Genomic DNA, 17110 nt, shown 5'->3' on the forward strand with positions numbered 1-17110 from the left:
CCTGCCTTAAGTATTGAAGTTTTGTTGGAGCAACTCCACGCACTCGTCCATTGCCTGCTTCCCTGCATTTGGGCCCAACCACTCTCAACGCCACACTTACGTAAAAGCATGTCCTACCAACTAATGGGGATTTTATTGGTAAAGCTATTCATTTATATTATAGATATACTGTGACTCGCATTTTGTCTGTTTTCTAGACATCGATGAGTGCAGTATGCAGAAGCACACTTGCTGGAATGACAGTGTGTGTGTGAATCTACCAGGAGGTTATGACTGTGTATGCACGTCAGGTCCTGGCTGCACTGGGGACTGCCCACAGGAAGATGGTATCAGAAGGAACAGAGAAGATTGGAAACCCACTTATGACTTCTGCTCTATTTGTTCTTGCAAGGTACAAAGCTCAATCATATTACATACATACACACGCGCACGTACTATAACTCTGTCTACTAATGAAGTCCATTGTCACATGATCAACAGCGAAGGTAATGATCATTGTTTCGCAATCAATTGCTCAATGAAATTATTCACACTAAGTTTTAATTCAATACAATTTCAAATTACTTTATTTAAATTCACGTTAATTCAGGTTAAGTAATTCGGATAGTGTTTCTAGGCACAAATATCAGCTCATGCGCAGACATACACACTGTACGTTTTGATCCCCACCAAATCACTGCACTTATTTGCTTGCACATTCAAAAAAACTGAATGATTATTTTAATGCATGTTAATTTGATGTACCGTATTTTGCCGTTTAATATACCCGGGTATATTAAAAGATTTTTGCTTTTTTGAGCCTCCCGTTTGTGCGCCATTTAATATACCCCTGCCGTTTAATATACCCCTGCCATTTAATATACCCGGGTATATTAAATGGCAACTCACCTTTTTTGGCAAGATTTGTATGGTGTTCATGGGGGCATAATTATAGATACTTAAGTTCATTAAAATTCCAAGTCAGGCTTTATTCAGCAGTAAGTAGTTTTAATTTGAGCAGTAAGTAGTTTTAGTCTGCAAAATGTTGATGCATCCCGTCACGGCATAAAGAGTGCGTAGTGTATCGTACCTTCCCGCTTGTGCGCCATTTAATATACCCCTGCCGTTTAATATACCCAGGTATATTAAATGGGGGGTATATTAAACAGCAAAATACGGTACTAAATGATATGAATATGGGATGTTTATTTGTCTGTATATTGCAAGGCAAAGCATGCACTCACATGTGCCCCAATGCAGTTAATTCAAACATTACAGTACAGATACTGTATGAAATATATATATATTTTTTACATCTACCAAACTAGCCAATTCAAGTAACCCACTCAAAAGAGGCTACACCTAACACTTTTCATAATTATTCTTGTAAAACATGTCATTCATTCCTTCATTCGTGCTTCTTATCATCACAGGGGTTGTGGGGGTGCTGGAGTCTATCCCAAATGACTATGACCATAAACCCAGACTTGGTTGTGACAGGGCACAAGGAGACATAACATCATTCAAGTTTAGCCCCATACCTATGGGCAGTTTAGAGCGTTCAATTAGCCTACCATACATGGTTTAGGGATGTGGGAGGAAACCAGAGTACCAAGAGAAAACCCATGCAGGCACGGGGAGAACATGCAAACTCTACACAGTTTGAGTTAGATTTATTTAATAAGGGACAGCACAGGAAGGCCGGAATCCGGGCTTAAAGCTTCCACCTTAGAATTGTGAAGCAAACATGCTAACCACTCACACACAATGCGGCCTCATGTTATTCCCAGTAATTAAATTTATCATGAAGTTGTTGTAAAGGTAAACAAGCATAACTAATGTGTGTTTGATGAAAAATTTCACACTTAGCGAGAATGCATGCATTTACCTCCTGGCATTGAGAACATACAACAATTGGCTCTAATTTCCCCAGCAGATTCGTGATCATAAAACATGAAGTCCAAGGCCACAGGAATTGGCCCCGTGGTTACTGAAGCAGGACATTATGCATAGATAAAATATTGGCCGTGTTACCTCATAATGATATGCAGAGTGATTTTATGGCACTCGTACATTTTCCAACAGCCTTTCTTGTAACATTTTTATATGCACACTGCAGTGCCATCACTGAGACCAACAGTGCTGGATAAAACCAACCACTAAAATGTTAGCTGTTAAGCGTGCAAGACAAACAGTAAAGACAGTGCATTGGTTAAGTCCCGAAATATTGTCAATAATCAATCGATTATATCTATTCACAGAGATAAGGAATTTAGATCTTCCAATATCCCTCAAGTACTCTACCCCCGACCACCCCACACCCACCCCTTTCTTTACCCCCAGTGTCATACAGATAAGCATACACAGTATATTCCAACAATTCTAACACTTAAAAAAATATATTCCTCTATTCATACAGTGTGCAAGGGTTAACTTTATTAAGTCATTTTAAAAGTACTTGTTTCCAGTTTTGCTCATTCCTGTTTCATATTACACTTATTGATGCCATAATGAGGTGAGAGGGTGAAAAAGAGAGGAGCGAGATCTACAGCAAATTAAAAGTAGACGCATAATGATTTTGCTTATGTATTTTTAAGGGTAAAAACATTACAGCAAACACACACTTTCCCACCCAGAAACCTAATCGCCATAGCCAGAGGGATTTAAGCACTATGGTAGGCAATTATTGGTCCAAATACCCAGCAAATTTCCCTCAAATCGTTAAGTTTTGTCTGTTCAACACAGCATTTATCCAAAAAATAGTAGGTCAGTGTTTATTGAGTGTGTTATCCTCCAGATCATGCAAAGAATATGACATTTATACAACCACCTCTTTACAAAAAAAAGTCTTATATCCATTTGATTCTGTTTTCCAGGATGGGCAGACGTATTGTAGGAGAAAACCATGCGACTGTGGAAACCCAGAGGAGGATGTGTTCTGCTGCCCTAGTTGTGACAACAGACCTAGTAGCCAATGTTTGGACCAGAGTGGTCGTACGCTCTACCGAAGTGGCGCATCCTGGCTGTATGGCTGCCGACAGTGCCGCTGCATGGTCAGCATGACATACTCACGCACGCACACACATGCAGAGTGTAAATTGGCAACACAAATGAAACCTGACCTTCATGGGAAATCCCTTAGGGATGTAACAGAATCTCCTCATCAATGCCAAACACGACTCAGGCTTTGTTTAATACTTAGCCATGGTATACTCTTTCTGTGTTTGTTAACGGATCAGTAATTTACTTTCTCCCCCTACCCTATTATTTTGCCTGTGTCTCAAGGAGGGAGAAGTGGACTGCTGGCCTCTAGTCTGTCCCGTGTTAGTGTGCGAATACACAGCCGTGGCAGAGGGTGAATGTTGCCCACGTTGCGTCACAGATCCCTGCCTGGCCGACAGCATGTCCTATGATATCCGGCAAACATGTCCAGACCATGCGGGCATCACTCGCTTCAGTGGGAACACATGGCAGATGCCCAACTCACCTTGCACCAGCTGCATATGTAAAGTAAGACAAAGCCACATTTAACACTAGCGTCATGTTTGAAAATTATATACTTTAGTTTCTGTTTTTCTTTCACTGGAGCAACTATAATTACTGAAGTGCAATTGAAATAATCGTATTTCTTAGTTTATCCTTATGTAAATGTGCATGCGATTTAGTTTTAGATATACTATTGTTATAGAGTCATACCTCACCTTACGGAAGACCCCACTTATGAATATTCCAAGTTGGGAAAAGGCTTTATGTGAATTTTTTCCAAATAAAAATTCTACTTACGAAATGCAAAATCTCAAAAATTCTAACAATGTGTGCTTGGCTTCGGGGCCGCCCGAACCTGCCGATACTAAACTTTTTAAATAATCTGCTAGCATCCTGTATTTTATTTCGAAATTGGCTCGACAGAATTGGTATCCCATTGACTCTCTCCCAACACTGCGCTAGCCTCCCAGACAAAGACAGACCCAAGTATCTAGTCCCAAATTGCAAATATGTGAATACAACAGTAAAATGTAAACGCTCAATAAATAAGATAACTATACTACAATTTCTTTCAAGACTTGTCCATGCTGACAGTGTACAAAACTTTCTTCTTCTTTGTGCTTTCATGCTGCCCGTAACAGAATGGAAATGTCTGCTGTTCAGTGGATCTCGACTGCCTTCAAAACAATTGAAGCTCTGCTTACTCTTGACCCCTATTCTAACTACCTTTTGTGTGAACACCACCCACCCCCCTCCATCATTATATTCTTATGCCCCTATTTTTTACAGACTTTTGCTCTGTCTCGTGCATGCCATTATGTGCATCTAAAATACAATACACACCCGTCGAGACATGGACTTTCTTCCCCACCTGTTAACACTGTTGATGGGATGCAGCTGTGTGTAGCTTTGCAGGAGCCTGAGGCCATAGCTACTCAATACCCTGTTGTATCTTTTTTAGTTCATCCTTGCTTCACAACAAAGTTATTGACTCTTATAAGCAGATGCAAGCTGCTGAAAGTTATCACTGAGAATTTTAAGAAGCCTGGTAATGAGGTCACTGAGAATTCTTACAGGACATTTTGGTGAATGAATCAAAAAGCCTATAATTCAAGATAATTACATTCAGCAATATTAATGAAGGCAGAAGATAGTTAGATATGGAGGAATAATGGTCATGTCAAACATATTGTAACCATCGCACAGCAACATCTGACGAAGTTAGCACACTGACTTTTGCCTTGCAATATCATTTTCTTACCTCAAGAGGCAGTAGCGAGTGACTGAAGCTTCAACAAAACAGTGAAAAATAATTGACCAAAATCTCCAATGTATTTACAAAAGCAATCGCGATGGGCCAAAATACAATAGCAACCATTACAATTTTTGGGAGGCACGGTGGGTTAGTGGTTAGCAGGCCACCCTCACAATTATGAGATCGACGGTTTTTGCATGTTTTCTCATCGCTGCTTGGGATTTCTCTGGGTACTCCATTTTGCTCTCACATCACAAAAACGTGTAGACACTCCAAATTGTCCGTTGGTATGAGTGTGTACGATTATGGGACCTCTCAGCGGAGCCATTGCGGGCTCTGTACTTTTTATTCGCGGCAGTATTTTGATTTCCACAGTGTATAGGAGGAATGTGATTATGTGCCACAGAACCATCTGGGCCCACACCAGCAGTAGACATTGATTAAGTTGCTGGACGATGTTGTTGGTCATATTGCTCTGTCATTCTCAAGATTGCTGAGCTCTTCACTGTATGCCACACATGCAATGACAGCAAGATGTAAAAAAAGAGGAAAGAGATAAATAAAGGCCTGCTCATCTTGCTCTGAGTATGCCAGCAGGTCACAGTGTGTCGAATCTGTTTACACACGGTCAGGCTCATTAAGACGAAAAATGTCAGTGTTCTTTCTGCATCACCACACGTTCATAAACCATATTCGGTCCTGTCCTGTTTTCCATCATAGTGATGTTTGTCCTGGGAGGACTTTTTTTCCCTTTAGTGTCCCGTTGGTTACACCTTGAGCCTATAGCTTTTCGAATTATTTGTTTTTCCCCTCAAAAGCTAAGATGGATGCTTGACGCAGTAGCCACAGTTTGAAATAAGCACAGACCTTGAAATGAAATATTTGTCAAATCTGCTTGAACCATGCTATGGAACATCTGGCTTGTCAGGGTCACATTTTGTTCAGCTGAAAGTGATTCGTTATGCTTGTCTACAAAAGCACTATACAACACATTTCAGAACTGAGAGGATCTGGGTTTTACTCATGACCCTCCATCTCGTGAAGTCACTTCCCACAACACATTTTCACAATCTCTTGATATTTAATACAAAGCTGTGTCAATGTTATTCTTGCTAGAATTATTTCTACAGAATTGCATGCGCATTCTGCAAAGTCCACACCTTTCACTGACCTTGATCTGTTTGGCTTGTAACACCTGAAGGGGCTTCTTGTGATAGGCTATGTCATTGAACCTCCGAGGGGACGGTAACATGCAGAGAGATCAGCCACCACTTTTCAGTTTTCAGCCACGGTGACCTTGTCTCATCTCTTCAGTTTCTATCTTGGAGGAGCATATCTATGTTCCTTTGTTCACTACTGTTTTGTTAAATATGTTCAATGTGCATAGTCAGCTTTCAAAAAGTGATATTCAAGGTATCTGTTCTCAATGAAGTTGAAAACAACTGTCGAAAGTAGAGATTTGTAAAAAGGTCACTGTAAACATTTGTTCTACTCACAATGTTGCTTTATTTGGTATATAAGATTTGAAAAAAATATGTAAAAAAAAAAATACTGTTAACACATTGCAAGTCGGTGAGTAAATGTTTTTACATACAGACAATATGATGACATTATACAGTTTTATATTACTATTGTGTGTCTGCATAATGTGTTGCTTTCAGTGATTACTTTCATTCCTGTAGGAGTGGTCATTTTATTGTATATAGAGTGTAAAGTGAAGGGGTCTTTAAAGACTATAAAACTAATATGAATAATTTTCATTAATTAGAGCTTCTTAGGAGTGTTTTGAGTCCAGTATGAGAAGCAAGTTGTATATTGTTTTTATTGCTATTTATTTTTCTATGTTTGCCTTAACCCTTTTAGTAACTGACATTTTTTTTCTCTTCGCTGCTTTAGGGCAACTTTATTGATTAGACTAGTCATTGTGTTTGTATAACAAAATCTGCATCAACTGATTATTCCCGGCACAAACAAACTTAATGGGAAATATCTCGACATGATATTGAGGAAAAATAGAACTACATACACATAAAAAAAGAATGAAAAGAAAAATGAAAATTCAGAGTTGAGAAAGAGATGTTCTTGATTTTGTTTTCATGAGGACACACAAAAAAGCCATCGTGTTGCTCCATTTTGTCCAACCTTCTAAAAAAAAGGAAAAAAAGGGAGTTTTGTACTTCTCGAACCTGATATGCTTCTCCATGTTTTTGATACACGAAGACACTGGAGAAATTCACTGTTTATTTACAGTACTTGTCCTCAAAGGGTTAAGTGTCACTTGAATTCATGACTGTGTTGTGATAAGCGTTTGCTGTAAGACATTCTCCAGTTAATAAATATTTTTGTTGTTTACTTTATTTGCTCTTTGTATTGGCTTCAAGTTTTTCCTGCACTTTAGCTCCCTATCCAGCAATCATAAGCATCATATTTGAGGATTTACCTTTTTTTCCCCCATACAGATGAACTTTCTTCCTTTTTTGATGTCAACTCTTGGAAAATATGTGTTGGCTGTTGCTCTCTGATTCAAGACATTTTGGGATGGATCGAATGATAAACGGTGAGTGACACACTTCCATAGCTCTCTTGGTCTGGAATTCATAACATTTGAACGATCTGTGTGCATGAGAGGACATTCAAGGAAGAATCCACAAAAATGGTGTAAAGCAATAATGAAGTAAGAGGCATGGGTATATGGATGAGTGTAGCACATCTTTGCTTTTCACTGGTCCAGTACCTTTGTTATTCAGCCTTGTGTCTCCACACGTATGAAGGCATTACACACACACACATACGTATATATATATATATATATATATATATATATATATATATATATATATATATATATATATATATATATATATATATATATATATATATATATATATATACAATTGTGATAAACTTTTTTCATCTCACAAAGTGGCTCTGAGTGATGTATTATCAATTAGTATGAATATTGAATACTAAGTATGTTAGCCAGAGCAGTGCACATCATGCAATTGCTCCCATTGCTCACGTTGAAAAGTCTGTGTCCCCTCGAGTTTAGTTTATGTCAAGACAAACAAGTAATTTTCCTGATTAAATCTCCACTCAAACAGAAGATGATATGTACATTTAATACAATGCATGATCCCAAGGCATATCCATGAGTAATTAATTTCTACAGCTCAATACGGATGGGTCTATCCTAGAATATGTGGAGCCTAATGGGGTGAACAAAACTGTTGCGATCATCTCTGTGATGGGTTGTGTAGGGGTTTAGTCAATTAACCAAGTGCCAGTCAGCTGTATAGTAACTCTCCTGTTCTCACCGCTCTGATGCTTATAGTTCTAGTGAAGGGCGACCTAAGCTCTCTGTCAACACTCAGTGTGCTCTTTTTTTGTCTGGAGGGGGAAGCTCAACCCAAGGGTGCTTACCATTCATGAGCTGGAGCCATCGAGGTCACCCCCAAAGTGATGGAATGTACTCCTTCAATAACAATTCTTATCTAACAGTATTCTGGGGTGTGGGTAGAGAGAGAGAGAGAGAGAGAGAGAGAGAGGGAGAACCAGAATGTTACTCTTCAAAGCAACTCAATAAACTATCAAAGAATGAGATCTAGAGAAGCACACAATAGAGGGAGTGACAGTTGTTTCAACAGTCCGTAGAACCGGAATATTGAAGACACAATGTTGAATCACTAAGCATTTCTTAAAAAGGGAAGCTAGTTAAATATATAAGAGGCAACCAATAGTGTCTCGCCCCAGAAGGTGCACATTGTTCATGTTGACGCAACAAGGATTAGGCAGCTTAAATGCCTTATCGACGTTAGGCGCGATCAATTGGGGTATAATTAAAAAGTGCAGCTGAGCTAGTGACAAGGCTGCCCCATCGCTTCTATTGACTAAAGGGCAGGCAGAGCAGAACAATTTAGTGTTTATTTAACCCAGTGTCACGTTGGAGCGTTGTCGAAGTATTTCTGGTTGTGGGTGTGTACATTATATGTAACGCACTGGACATTGCTGTTTCCTTGTTAATACTTGTAAATATATATGCTAGATCATTTGAATACAGGTACTTTTTGTGTTTGTTTAAAAAAACCTAAAATATCAATAACAATTCTTTTAATATACCTTTGTGTGTTTGTGAATCCGTTAAATTGTTTCTAACAGAAGCTAAATAGTCAACCGACAGGCTAGGGTAAATTATAGGCCTGTAAATTTATGAACGGTATTGCATTATATATTGGAATATATTCAAATTCAATAAAACGGAATAGCTAAGTTAAAATTGGGGTTGGAGATCAATTGTCATTCCGCAAATTTCATTGTTTTCCCCTCTCATTTCTTGTCGACAGTGTGGTTCGCAGCCATTACTTTGGGAAAAATTTTAGACTTTTAGGTGCGCCCGAAAGGTCTGAAAATACAGTAACTAGTTGAGCTGAGCTGAAACTCCAGAACCCAGACCCAGGAAAGAAAGACAGGTAGTAGAGTGAGGAAATTGCAGCCCCAACTAGCCTTGTTGCATGAACTGAAGTGCCAAAGCCTAATCTGTTGAGAGGCATCTAACGCATCTAAACGCAACAAGAAACGTCCAGTTGCGATCAATTCGATGTCTTAACTCAACCTCAGGCTCTTTACTCTGGTGAGTAAATTCCCTTCCCTATTTTGTGTCTTTCTCTGGACACAAGCATTTCGCAGTCCTTCAGGCTTTCTCTTTAGTTCTCTCAACTATTTGCCTTGGGATTCAAATGAGAGTGGAAAAGTATCATCTCCAAATTTTGATGTGTGTAGTCACACAGAAGTGTCTGAATTTTATTGGAATGATTAGTCACCAGCCAATGAGCATTATATTGAGTTCATTAAATTAACAGTCAGGCCATTAAGCAAATTTTAGCAGTGTTTGAATTACCTGTTATAACTTGGTTTTTGGTCTTCCTCTCTATCATTCCAACAAACTCATGGAATTTGCCAATTTACATCAGGGCGAGACAGATAGCTGCAGAGTTAGCTTAGTTTTGAATTGTTAAGGATGCCGCCATAACCAGCCAGCGAACAAAGATGGAAAGAAAATGCCAATACCTGGATCTTCCTAACTTGGAGTGGGCTCTGTAGACTCCGTGATGATATTCTGAAAAGGAGGAATGCTTGACACATGCTATTAAATTGAACAAGACAAACATATTGGGTAGCAAACATTGTATCAACTCATCCACAGCTAGGCTACAAAAAGGGTCCGCAAAACCCTGTCTCGGTTGTATGTGCTTTTTAAAGGGATTGGTGGCTTGTCTCTATTGTTTTACGACAATGTTTCTCTTCCAAGCACACAGCTTTTGTAGTGTCAATCATTAAGGGATGTATTTCTTGTGAGGGCCTGACCCTTTGTATTCCAGGAGTGCCGGTATCATAAAAAGAATACAACCATCTGTTCTTCCTTCCTGTTTATCTCGCTAGCCTCAACAGTGTCCCCAAGAGGAGACCTAATCTCTAGGTTCACACAAAAACCAGGATGAAAGCATGTTGAAATGTCAGGCAACGTTACAGCACATTTGGCCAATTTTATCTGTCTACAGCTTCCAAGACGGGGGCGCGCCAGTAAATGGGGGCGTGAGGCCAATGCTCTGAGGAACACACTTCAAAAACATGTCACAACAATAACGCACATGGATTGTTCGATAAACATATTCCTAAATATCTCCCAGATTTTCAACCTTCCTTATTTCCGCTTAATTCTTGGCCTTAAAATTGTTGACTAACTAATTTGGTTTCACAAGATTTCACTGGATGCATCATTGAGGGTTATGAATAGGGTTGGCTATAGACCACATCCAGGGGGATAGAGGTGTAGTTAAGGTTAGGATTACGAACATGGTAAACCATGGGCCCACTACCACCCAACCAAGTGTTTCCATCATCCACATTTGCTTTCTCACCTCACCAGGTACAATAGATGAAAAACTCACAATGTACTTTCAAGCCTAATACATATTCTCCCACATACCATCAATCATCTTGTCATGCATGTCGGCGCTAACAGCAAAGCCCACGTGCATTTAGATCATCTTGGTGTGAATGTATCAGTTATTTAACGCTCTTAAAGACTGCGAAATTCATTTTTATCCACAGAGCTCTCCCAACTTTTGGACTAGCAAAGTGTGACTTAGTTGACTTCTTCAGCTTTGTTTCTGATTTCAAGCTGCCTACTATTTTTCAGACTTGACATTTATGGACACTTTTTATATTTTTATTTTGAAACTCATTCACTGCTTACCCAGCTTATTAAAAGTCCACACCGCAAACAACCATTCACGGCAATGGAGAGTTGAAATGGATTGCACATTTATTGCTGTCAATGGCAGCCAAAGAGGTAATAGTTCTTTACGGCATCAATCTTTGAGGATCTGCAATGCGCCAGGTGGGAATTGCCACATTCTACACATTGTCTGCATCAAGTTTTGCACGTCAAATTAACATGTCGAGTCATTGCTTCCAGAGTCATGTCGACTGTGAAGCCCTCCCTGTCAAGGGCAAGTGGATATGCAAATCATCAAATTTGAAACTCGAGTCCATCCAATTGTCTGCTGAGCCTCCGGCTAAACTATGTGCTTTTAAATTCATGCGCCGGTGTGTGGCCAACCCTTCTGCTTCAAGCCTCGGCTACACTCACCGTGACTTTAAGCTAAGCTGCAGACAAAAGCTCTCAGATTTCCAAATCATAGACCAACCGACTGTTTTGAGCTCCGGCTTGACATATCCCTCACCTCAGCCTATGCTTTGACTAGGCCTACTCATCAAATAGCTAAGATTAGTTTAGAAACTTACTTAACCGACTTCAGCATCATCTCTTCTTCTTATGCATCTCTTCCTAATATTGAGGACCATGTCACAATGAAATTTCCCAAATACGGGATGAATAAAGTTATCCGATCCAATCCAATCCAAATGCAATTTGGCGCCACAATATTATATATTTATAATATATTTTACCCAAATCTAACAAAATCATTTGAATCAATTTTAAGCGATCAGCTTGGTGGCATTATATATTAAAAAGTGTTATAAAGTAAAATATAGATATGGGATTTATGATTATCCCAAAGTTGTGTTAAATTGAGCACATGATTCTAATAATTCTAATCATTTAGGAGAAAAAATACAGTAGTGTTGCACTTTTTTTGTGTTGGGACCCCTCAGAAGAGAAAGATCACTTATCGAGTGGTTCTCTCCTTTCTTTCAAATGGGGCAGAGTGGTTTTCTTAGTGGTAGTTGAACAGTACACAGCTCTACACTCTCACTAGGGTCCGTGAGGGGTCATGGGAGTTGTCACAAGCAGTCTGCATGTGTGAACGGTGTCACTCTGGAAGCACTGTTGTGGGTGCTCTGGTAGAATGAGTACAAAGACTTCTGACAGGGGCAGTGCAGTCAGTTCCTGACTGATGACAGAGTTTGGTTTATAAGATTTGTACTCTGCCTAGGCTACATTTCTAACTGATTCCATTCATAACCATTTTGGACAGAATATCCAGGCTCCGCCGAGGTGCTGAGGGGGTCTGCCTTAGCAACCTTAGTATTGCATCTCTATGTTTGCAGATAATGTGGTTTGTTAACTTCATCAAGCAGTGATCTTAAACTCTCAGTGGAGTGAGAAGTGTAAACCGGTTGGGATTAGCAGCTGGATTTCCTAATCAGAAACAATGATCCTCAAAAAAAGTGGGTTAGCATTTCTTGGTGAGTTTCTCTCCCAAATAAAGGAATTTAATTATCTGTGGGTCATTATCGTGAGTAAGGACATTAAAAGATGGACTTGCATTGGTGTGATTCTGCACTGCACTGGATGCAGGGTCTCTATCAGTCTGTCGTGTTAAAGCAGTTGAGCCGAAAAGTGATGCTCTCCGTTTACTGGTCAGTCAACCTTCTTACTATTGCATGTAGCTAGGGGGGATTGGTTTTGATGAAAAGAACAAAATCCTGTATACAAGCAGCCAAAATGAGTGTCCGTGACAGGATGTAGAGGTCAACCTTAGAGATGCTGAGGTATTCCTGACACATCCTCCTGGGATGAGGCCCAAGATAGACCCAGGACACGCAGGTGGTGTTGTCTGTTGGCTGACCTGTGACCCCCTTAAGATGCCACCGAAAGAGCTAGATGAAGTTGATATGTAGAAGGAAGTCTGGTTTCTCTGAAGAAGTCAGACAAGGTGGATTAATAGTGACCTGAAATGTTTGGTTTTCAGTAAATCAAATGAAAATTCTGGAACAAAAAGACATCTGGCTTGTCTGTATAAATTATATCTTTAAAATGCATGCTATTAAGTGTTTATCAAGGCAGACATCTGGATTTTTTAGGATGCTGTGTCTGGCTAAATTGCCTCATCCAGAAAAATAAATAAATAAACCATCAATCAGAAGCCACCACGACCTTCACACACAAGGCCTGGCCAACACCATTAATTCTCTGTCACAACTTATTAAGAGGTAACATTTATTAATTAGGTAAACAGATCTGAATTGAGGCTGCGCAGCTGTGGGACACGAGTGCTGGTCACAAAAAGTACTCGACGTGACTTAATTCCTAAAGACCTTCAATATCAGGAGACTTCAGCAGACAATATTTGTCTGTGTCTAATGCTTACTATCAAGTCCTTAAAAATACATATGGGCATCACATTGGAAACAGTAAAGACTATTGTCACCATACACCAGGGGTGCCAAACTATTGTCCTTGAGGGGCCCCATCCTGTCTGTTTTCCATATCTCCCACCTCTGCCACATCTGAATCAAATGATCAACTCATCATCAAGCTGTCCAGAAGCTTGTTAACCATCCTGATTATTTGATTCAGGTTTGTTGGCGCAGGGAGACATGGAAAACAGACTGGATAGGGGCCCTCGACGACCGGGGTGGAACACCCCTGCCATACATAGTCAATCTACCGTGCTTTACATAAGATTCATGGTTACTGTTATTCCTTCCTAGCCCGGAGCATCTCTGGCACCTCTTAGCGATCAGCCAAAATATTCAACCCCTGAGGCAGAAGTTAAGTGTTTATCGTTTTTTTTTTCCCCCCTCTTTCTTTATTTTTTCTCCCCAGTGCTGGTGTGTGGATAATTTTCAATAAGAGTCTAAACTATTTATCCATTTTGACTTTTTAACTGAAGATTAGCAAAAGTACAAAAATGCAAAGTACTGTTGGGAATTGGTGTACAGCTCCGTGATCAGTTTAGAAGAGAGCCTTCTGTTTGCTGGGAATTAAATGTTATCCGAGACTCCGCCTAATTGCTGGCATTTGACCTGGCATTGATCAATGTGTAATGTTTTCTCAAGTGTAAGATAGAAAGTGTTTTAAAAATTATCATTTTAAAGTTGCAACATTGTAGTCACTGTGATCGGCTAGCCACCAATTCAGGGTGTCCCGCGCCTCTGGCCCGGAATCAGCTGGGATAGGCTCCAGCACCCCCTGCAACCCTAATGAGGATAAAGCGGTTCAGAAAATGAGAGAAATGAGATGAGACATTGTAGTCAAATCATTTATTTTATGTAATGCTTATCCTCACAAGGGTTGCAGGGGGTACTGGAGCCTATCCCAGCTGACTTCGGGCACCAGGTGGGTGTCAGCCTGAATCGGTGGCCAACCAATTGCATGGCACAAGGAGACAAAGGACAGCCATTCACACTCTCTCATACGTGGGAGCATTTGGAGTGTTCAAACAGCCTACCCTGCAGGTTTTGTGATGTGGACGAAAACCGGAGTTCCCGTAGAAAAACCCACCCAAGCAAGGAGAAAACATGCAAAATGCACATAGGACGCCCAAACCTGGGATTGAACCCTCGATCTCAGAACTGTGAGGCCGACGCGCTAACCACTCGCCACCCCGCAGACAAATCAATGTTCATGTATTCTATTTAAAGAGGCTTAAATCATAGCCTCTTCCAAAAAACACAGAAAATTATTAATCTTGAGAATATTAATCTTGAATAACAGCGAATGAGACATCCCACCAACCCTAATCCCCACAATGTTCCAGTTGTTCTTTATGCTGTAAGACCTGGAGCAAAATGGGTCAGGTTTTGATGATCAATACGTAGGCATCTTGTGAGAACCTGACAGATTCATTAGACATGACAGGCTAGAGCCTGCAACCCCGTCATTACATGAGTGTACATCTTCACTTACTGGCTGTGAAGATTTGGATGAGCACACAACCGATTGTGACAGCACACGGTCTGAACGTCCCATTGGTGAGTCAATGGCTAAAGTAATAATGGAAAGAAAAAATTCCGCCAAAGGTCACCATGTGTGTCTCACAAGAGGCTATGTGGTCCTTCAAATTTCTGAGTGCATAATATCTTTTCTGCCTGTCCCAAACTGTGTTTGACTATATGATGCTACAATGATGCATCTAAACGTTGTCTGCCACTTTCTAAAACTTGTGTCATTTATCCCTCATGCTGTTGGGTTAGTCAACCGTCCTACGTCTCGCTGGCTGGATGTTGATAACAATCTGTCGTCAACTGCATCCCAAAATGCTTTGCCAGTTTCTGCCACAAGCTTGTAATTCACGTAACATTAAATACTCATTGAAACATAGTTTTTTTTCTAAAATGAGCGCTGTGGAATTTTTAAATATCCGTATCAATTTTAGACAGCTGATTTAAAATATTCAATCACTGGTGCAGCAATACTATTGCATGTAGCTTAATTTGACTTCCATCTTAGTTATTGATGGCGTGAATACAAGTATTGCCTTTTTACATTATGTGCCCCCAGACATGAATGCTAAAGCTTGTAATCTGTTTTTAGCCCAATGCCAGTTGGGATAGGCACCAGCAGGGGCATGCCTGAGTAAGAATTTGCCCTAGGCAAGGAGACCACTCCACCAGTCGATCGTTTAAAAAAGAAGAAGTTATTTCCTCTTTTCCTTCAGTGTTTCATCAATATTTTATTTGCTTATTTATGGTATTTCTGCTGCTTGAAATGTGTGCCGTGTTTTGGATTCTGTTGTACTTGACATCGCATATAGGTTTATGGGAATTTGAATGTGAACACAACAAGAAAGATGCTTAGGTGATGTGTGTAAGTGCTACAAAAATGTGAAGTTCAGTAAATCTAATGGCATGATAATGGACAGTTTCAAGGCTCACGTCATTAGTGTCCATTAACATTAGTGTAATGACTGTGCCAATTGTACATTATTCTAATTGAATGCAACATGAGCACATAAGGGTACTATTAAGATTATGTATATGTTTAATTGAAATTAGGAAAACATTTATACATTTGATTAAATGAACTTCGGGTAATCTGTAATTTTAGAGAATGCTGATATAATGGGTACTGGTTACTATGGAAGTAAATGAACATGTTCTTGTAATAGTGTGTTATATTTACCTCCCCCTGCAGAGGAAGAGACACATTTTGGATGTTCTTGCCTTCACATCTGTGTCAGTGTCAGGCCACCAGATCAGGCTTTTCAAAGGTTTTTAATAACTGCACAAGATCTCTGGAGTTCTTCACTTAAGTCTCGCACTTTCATGATAATAACCATTGAGAGTTGTGGTATCTGGGCCAGTCATATTCACTGAATGAAGTAGACCTTCGTGCTCTCTCTCTCTCACTCTCCCTCACTCTATTTCTCTCTGTCTCTCTCACTTTCTGTCACTCTTCTCTCCCTCTCTCTCTTTCAAACACACAGATTTGTGGGAGGGCCTGGCTGCAGCTGATAACATCCTGCTGTGCTTGATGGAGGACAATAGTCTTTAGAAATGGGGAAAAAACTACCTCACTACACACACAGGCACTTATAACGGATGATCTGGAAAATGGGTCTGAAAACCTACAGGGGCACCTAAAAATGTTTCTTCCTGTTGTCATATAAGACAACTTAATACAAAGGTTGTGTAAAAGCCTGCAAAATTGAACAAAATGAAAAAAGACAATTAGTATACATGGGGTGCCTGAGTGGTGGAGCGAGTGTTTAGCGCGTCGGCCTTAAGGCTCTGGGGTCCTGGGTTCAAATCCAGGTCACGTCCACCTGTGTGGAGTTTGCATGTTCTCCCCGGGCCTGCGTGGGTTTTCTCTGGGTACTCCGGTTTCCTTCCACCTTCCAAAGAGATGCATGGTAGGCTGATTGGACACTCTAAATTGCCCCTAGGTATGGGTGTGAGTGTGTGTGTATGGTTGTCCATCTCCTTGTGCCATGCGATCGGCTGGCTACCGATTCAGGGTGTCCCCCGCCTCTGCCAGCTGGGATAGGCTCCAGCAACCCCCGCAACCCTAATGAAGATAAAGCGGTTCAGAAAATGAGATGAGATGAAAATGGGAGTGCCTGGAGAACCTTTAGAAATGAGTTAAATATCAATATCTTAGAGGATTTTTAACAGCAGGTCAGAATTGTTTTGCTAGTTGGA

General features: G+C 40.2%; 1 protein-coding gene across 6 annotated transcripts in view; it reads left to right on the plus strand.

The window, feature by feature from the left end:
- The window catches only part of LOC144092339 (protein kinase C-binding protein NELL1-like), a 152846-nt gene that overhangs the window by 125394 nt on the left and 10342 nt on the right, over window positions 1–17110 (plus strand). For 4 of the 6 annotated variants that reach the window (XR_013306001.1, XR_013306000.1, XR_013306003.1 and 1 more), the window contains 4 exons: window positions 198–391; window positions 2856–3032; window positions 3265–3489; window positions 7180–7277. Coding sequence is in view for 2 of the 6 variants with exons in the window: in XM_077624980.1 (XP_077481106.1) it covers window positions 198–391; window positions 2856–3032; window positions 3265–3489; window positions 4107–4157 (647 nt within the window). In the remaining 4 variants the exon portion in view is untranslated. Of the gene's footprint in view, window positions 1–197; window positions 392–2855; window positions 3033–3264; window positions 3490–4106; window positions 7078–7179; window positions 7278–17110 lie in introns of those variants that run through there. The other 2 variants (XM_077624980.1, XM_077624991.1) reach the window with 1 other exon arrangement.

This window comes from Stigmatopora argus, chromosome 2 (assembly GCF_051989625.1).
Source record: "Stigmatopora argus isolate UIUO_Sarg chromosome 2, RoL_Sarg_1.0, whole genome shotgun sequence".
In the NCBI taxonomy this organism is placed as follows: domain Eukaryota; kingdom Metazoa; phylum Chordata; class Actinopteri; order Syngnathiformes; family Syngnathidae; genus Stigmatopora; species Stigmatopora argus.